We start from the raw sequence: 6,686 nt of genomic DNA, 5'->3' as shown, positions 1-6,686 counted from the left end.
GTTCTAGTCTTCCGAGCATACAAGCTTTTAAGGTGCTCCCATAGGGTACGAGCATGTGTCGCCCCAGAGATATGGTTCAACACATTATCGTCAACCCATTGCTTAATAAATCCACAAATTTATCTGTGCAATAGATTCCACTCTTCATCTATTTTATTATCAGGCTTCACAGTGATAAAGATATAAAAATTTTGACATAAAACAAATCTTTTATTTTTCCCTTCCAAATTGTATAATTAACACCATTCAAACTTCCATCGTTTTCCTCAAAAATATATAACTATTCCAAACCAAAATACAATGAAAAAATAGCGGAAATTTTTATTGCCACTAATCTCTTCTGTCGTAGTGTGATAGGTAACTTAAATAATTAGAAGTCTGGTATACTACTGTGTCATTTTAATTTGATCTTATCCAAATTTAGTTCAAAAATAAATTTATTAAAAGTTCCGTTTAAATATCTGGATAAACACATATTGTTGTAGGATAAAGATTATTCTTTTTAGGAAAAAATTATATTACAATTCTATTTTTTTAATATACATATATATATATATATATGAAAAAAGAAATCATATTCCTAACCACTTATAAACTATTTGAATTTGAATTTAATTTGAGTTCAAATAAAATTGCAACTTGTTTATAAGGATACAAGGATGAGTGTTACAGGTTTTATTCCTAGTTCTAATTTGACGGCCATTTCCATCATCAAGTATTGTTTATTTTTGTTGTTCATTGTTAGTTCTATTCATGCTTATCAAGTTTCTCATGACGGAAGAGCTATTACTATTAATGGAGAACGGAGAATTCTTCTATCTGGTTCCATTCATTACCCTAGGAGCACTGCCGAGGTATACATAAATTATAGTATATGTAAACCTTACTTTGTATTTAATTTCATGTTTGTTACGTAGATGTGGCCTGATTTGATAAAGAAAGCAAGAGAAGGTGGATTGGATGCAATTGAAACGTATGTATTTTGGAATGCACATGAGCCATCTCGTCGCGAATATGATTTTTCGGGTAATTTAGATCTCATAAGGTTCTTGAAAACAATTCAAGATGAAGGACTTTACGCTCTTCTTCGTATTGGACCTTATGTTTGTGCTGAATGGAACTATGGGTACGTATGTCAATAGTTAGTAACACATTCTTCTTAATAATTTTACAAAATACTAAATTGTAAAAGTTTCTTCAGAGGATTTCCAGTATGGTTGCATAATATGCCTGGAATTGAGCTTCGCACAGCCAACGGAGTTTACATGGTATAGTAATTAAATTGAATTACAAACGTACTAATAATTAAATAATGTTATGCTCACTTGGTGTTATTATTATTATTATTATTTCAGAATGAGATGCAAAATTTTACCAAGTTAATAGTAGACATGGTAAAACAAGAGAAGCTATTTGCATCTCAAGGAGGTCCAATAATTCTAGCACAAATTGAGAATGAATATGGAAATGTACAAGAAGCTTATGGTGATGCTGGCAAAGCTTATGTTCAATGGTGTTCTAATATGGCTCAATCACTTAATGTTGGTGTTCCATGGGTCATGTGCCAACAACCTGATGCTCCCCAACCCATGGTAATTTTAATTTCTCTCTATTTATCAGTGCTAACATACACTACTAAAAAAATCACTATTTTCCCACTAAATTTGTCATTGAAAAATGTTAAGTAACTTTTTCCGTAGATAATTTGACTGAATTGATGAGAAAAAAATTGTAAAAAATATGGAAAAGTTAGAAATTTTTCACTGAATCTGTTCCCCACAATGCCTTTTTCTATAGTTATCTAATTTTGAGTGAAAAAATTATGTTCTATTAATAGAATTATATATACTTTGTTTCCAGATAAACACATGCAATGGTTATTACTGTGATGAGTTTACACCCAACAATCCAAATAGCCCAAAAATGTGGACGGAAAATTGGACTGGATGGTAAGCTTTTTAATGGATTGTGTAAATATGATGATATTTATATAGTTTTTCAATCATTTTTATTGTATTAATATTGAAAATTGAGCGTGTTACTTTTATTTAATTAATTTTAAAAAGGTTCAAGAATTGGGGTGGCAAAGATCCTTTAAGAACAACCGAGGACCTTGCTTTTTCTGTTGCACGATTTTTCCAATTTGGTGGAACATTCCAAAACTATTATATGGTAAGCAATCATCTGAATCTTCTCTTATTTCATAATAATTATAATATTTTGGTTTATGATATGTATTGCATTAATTGATTAATACTCAGCAAAAGTAACAATCTTTTCGTCAATAATACTATTTCAGTACCATGGTGGAACAAATTTTGGTAGAACATCTGGTGGTCCATATATTACGACCACATACGATTATAATGCACCCCTTGATGAATTTGGTAAGTTACCACTGTAACAAAAGAGACTTACTTTTAAAAGATTTTTCTCTTAATGATGATTGAGTTAATATCATTGTATCCAGAATTGCTAAAACAATCTTCCTATAGAGTCTTGGTTATAAATACTTGTACACACAACTAAAATAATTTTTAGCGACAATAAATATTCACATTAACAAAAATTGCTAAAGACTTTACTGATATTAATTAATTATCATTAGATTCAATGTCGTTATAGATTTTATAGGCATTTACAAAGAGTGCTAATTTCCTCTAAAAAAACATATTTAGTGGCAATTAAACTATTGTCATTAATTAATTGCAGCTAAAAATCATTTTTATTGTAGTGATATTTATTATTATCGCTAAATATAATATTGTCACTAAATAATGCCGCTAAATCCTTTATGTGTCATAATGTACGATTGTTTAAATTCTCAATGTTTAACTAATCTTTTGTGCATTGTTGGATGTTATGAAGTTGTTAATCTTTCATGATTACTTGTAATATGTATAGTTCTACTGTTAATTGAAATCTAAATAAATATTTTTACATTTTCTGGATAACGTTAATGCCTTGTTATATTAATTTGCATTGGTTTAATATATTCAAGGAAATCTGGCCCAGCCAAAATATGGTCATCTGAAGGAACTTCATGATGTGTTGCATTTCATGGAGAAAATTCTGACTAGTGGCAATGTCAACAACACTAATCTTGAGAATTCTGTTGCGGTATGTTGAAAATATGTTTATTTAATTATATTTTATTTTTTAAAAAAGAGATGTTATGAATTTTCCTATTTCTAGATTATTAACTTTTTTCATTTTTATACACCTTTAATTTATTTAGGTCACTATGTATACATTGGAGGGACAATCAAGTTGCTTCTTTAGTAATTCAAATGAGACCACAGATGCAACCATCACATATAAAGATGTCAACTACAATGTTCCAGCTTGGTCTGTTAGCATTCTTCCAGATTGCAAGACTGAAGTTTACAACACAGCCAAGGTAATTAATTAACCAAAAGAAAAACAAAAAACATTATAATTTTGATTTCAGATCATTAACTTAATTTTGATTTTAGGTGAATACTCAAACGTCGATTATGGTGAAGAAACTGAACGATGCTGAAAGCGAACCAATTTCTCTTGAATGGTCATGGAGACCTGAGAGGATTGATGAGGCTATTATTCTTGGAAGAGGTCAATCTTCTGCTCATGAATTGCTTGATCAAAAGGTTGTTAATGATACTAGTGACTACATGTGGTACATGACAAAGTAAGTTACCTTATTAGCTATCTACAAATAACATTACATTTTAATTTCTATATAGTTATAAACACTTGACATAATGTATTGAATGAAAATAGTGTCTATATCAACAAGACTCATCCAATCTGGAGTGATGATATGAACCTACGAGTCAACGCCAGTGGCCACGTCCTTCATGCTTATGTCAATGGACAATATCTAGGTAAGTTTTTTTTTTGAATTATAATACCTTGCACTACAACTAACATAACAAAAAAAGGGCAACCCGGTGCACTAAAGCTCCCGCTATGCGCTCAATAGAAAGTCTTAGTTTTATTTTTTTTATGAATAAAATTATGTAGGTTCCGAGTGGGCAACATATGGAATCTTCAACTATGTATTCGAAAAGAAGGTTAAATTGAATCCTGGAAAGAATCATATATCATTGCTAAGTGCTACTGTTGGTTTGCAGGTACTTTTTTTAAATGGTTATTAATTTATACTATGTACTAACCAAATCAAGTGTTTTAATTTTTATTTTTGTTGAATTTGTTAATTAACAGAACTATGGAGCTCACTTTGATACAATTCAAAGTGGAATCCCTGGTCCAGTTGAAATTATTGGAAAAAAGGGTGATGAGACTATCATTAAGGATTTGTCTTCTCACAAATGGTCATATAAGGTAGGTTTAAATGGTATGAGCAATAAGTTAATTGATGAAAATCCAAAGTTCAATACAGGTAAATGGGACTCCCATGATGTTCCAATCAATCGAATGATGACATGGTACAAGGTAACACTAGAAAATCTCATTCTTTGTTTGTTAGTCGCTAATTTCTTATTTTCGTTAATTGTATTTTGAACATATATGTATATTTTTTTGGACTAGACTACGTTCAAAGCTCCACTAGGAAATGCTCCAGTTGTTGTGGACATGCAAGGTTTGGGCAAGGGAACTGCATGGGTTAATGGTCAAAGTATAGGTCGTTATTGGCCTAGTTATTTGGCTGAGGGAAATTGTTCTACTGATCCATGCGATTATCGTGGTCCATATTTTGCTGACAAATGTACTTCCAAATGTGGAAAGCCTACTCAAAGATGGTTCGTTTACTTATACATCCTTCATCAATTTATAAACTTCTATATACTATAGATTTATTTGAAATTTGTTTTTGCAGGTACCATGTTCCACGATCGTTCTTATCTAGCGACGAGAATACATTGGTCTTATTCGAAGAATTCGGTGGGAATCCATCACTTGTAAACTTCCAAACAATTGAAGTTGGAACGGCATGTGGAAGTGCTTATGAGAACAAAACAATGGAATTGTCATGCAATGATCGTCCTATAAGCGCTATTCGTTTTGCCAATTTTGGTGAAGCAGAAGGAAGTTGTGGGTCGTTTGCCAAGGGAAGTTGTTCAAGTGAGCAAGATGTTGTTTCTCTTGTTGAAAAAGAATGTGTTGGAAAGGAGAAATGTTCATTGCAAGCATCTGAGAGTGTGTTTGGATTGACTAATTGTGGTAATAATGGCAAGAGACTCATTGTGGAGGCTGTGTGCTAGCTAGCTAGACTTGCTTACTATTGTTGATAATGTTGCTATATTATTATAGTTTTCTCCCTAGCATTCCGCAAATAGATTAGTCGCAAGTTTTTGTTAAATAGTTCGTTTTAGCTTTTATTTACTCTCGTCTCAAACTCTTCCTATAATAATACTAAAGTTTAGATGGGACATTTTTGTTCTCAATGTTTTCCTTTGAGCCCTCTGCCTATTATGTTTATAAGAAAACCTCATATAAATTGAGAAGTTGTGCCAATTGCATGTATATATATTTGGATTAGACTTGATACATTTCACGCCTCAACTATTTAAGCTAAGGTGTTTCCGGCAACTTATTTGCGGGATTTTATTTCTTCTAATTTATAGGGGGGTTGATAGGATATATGTAAAAGAATAGTGTTGAATATGGCGTATTCATAACAGGGCCGTCTCGACCATAAGGCCACTAAAGTAATTGCTTGGGGTCTCAATTTTTTTGGAGCCCCTCTTTCTCCAAAAGATGTATGTATATATATATTTTATTAAAAAAATCTCATGTATTGATAAATTTGAAAAGAATTTTTTGGGTAGAAAATATAAATATTTTTTTTACCTCATTTAATATAAAGATTGTTGTAATAATTCAGAATGAAATAGTGTTAGTTAATTGTAGCATCGTTTCTTATGTGGCTATCTAGTTTCTTATGTGGCTATCTATTTTGTTGCCTCATTTATATTTTGACGATTATCATGAACCAACATTATTATTTTTATATTTAACTTTTTTATTCCTCTTTCACTATTTTTATTCCTCTTTCACTATTTTTATTCTGCCATTATTGAATATTTTAAAGTCTCTCAAACGATCAAACCTTCTACATTATACAAAATCTATCACCGTGTGTTTATAAAAAAATTAAATTTGTTTTTTGGTATCTTCTTCAAATTTCAAGCACTAAAACTTAGGCCTCCAGACCTGTTGAGACGACCCTGATTCATAACAGTGACATTAGTAATACTGATATTAATTATGTTTACATTAGTTATCCTGAAATTATTTCTTATGCAATGTTTGGTTTAGTGTAATAAAAATAATGACATAATTTCTAAAATATATTATTATTTTTACAAAAATACCATCCACAAATATGGTGGAAAGTATGTGAAAAAAATTCTCGGGAGCAATTATGTCTTTAACCATATTATTGCATACATTAAGAGTCCTTGCACTGCTAATACCACATATTAGTTATACATAACATAATATCAAATAGAGTGTATAATTAATATAAGTATTAATTATGCATAGGTAGAAAAAATGTATCAAAGAAAGTATTAAAGAATTAATTAATAGTACATAAAGTTAATGCATACATTATTTATTGGGAAAAGACATGTAGATTCCCTCTGATTTTGTCCCAAAAATTTGTATTCATGCTTAAACTATCATGACGATTTATTACACATATTTACTACTTCAAAACGAATTTATTCACCCCATAA

At 30.6% G+C, this 6,686-nt stretch overlaps 1 protein-coding gene across 1 annotated transcript; it reads left to right on the top strand.

Annotated features, from left to right (window-relative positions):
• Positions 1-599: 599 nt before the first annotated feature.
• LOC129892150 (beta-galactosidase 15) lies at positions 600-5,288 on the top strand. Its single transcript, XM_055967700.1, has 15 exons — positions 600-854; positions 918-1,126; positions 1,202-1,268; positions 1,356-1,592; positions 1,861-1,949; positions 2,067-2,172; positions 2,300-2,387; positions 3,002-3,120; positions 3,239-3,400; positions 3,477-3,670; positions 3,763-3,866; positions 4,006-4,115; positions 4,207-4,437; positions 4,534-4,745; positions 4,823-5,288. The coding sequence occupies exons 1-15, from the start codon at positions 660-662 to the stop codon at positions 5,205-5,207; spliced, it is 2,508 nt and encodes an 835-aa protein (XP_055823675.1). The 5' UTR covers positions 600-659; the 3' UTR covers positions 5,208-5,288.
• The last annotated feature ends 1,398 nt before the right edge of the window (positions 5,289-6,686 follow it).

Source organism: Solanum dulcamara, chromosome 6, assembly GCF_947179165.1.
Source record: "Solanum dulcamara chromosome 6, daSolDulc1.2, whole genome shotgun sequence".
Classification (NCBI taxonomy): Eukaryota; Viridiplantae; Streptophyta; class Magnoliopsida; order Solanales; family Solanaceae; genus Solanum; species Solanum dulcamara.
Note: the sequence above shows the minus strand (reverse complement) of the source record. Positions and strands in the feature narration are given on the sequence as shown.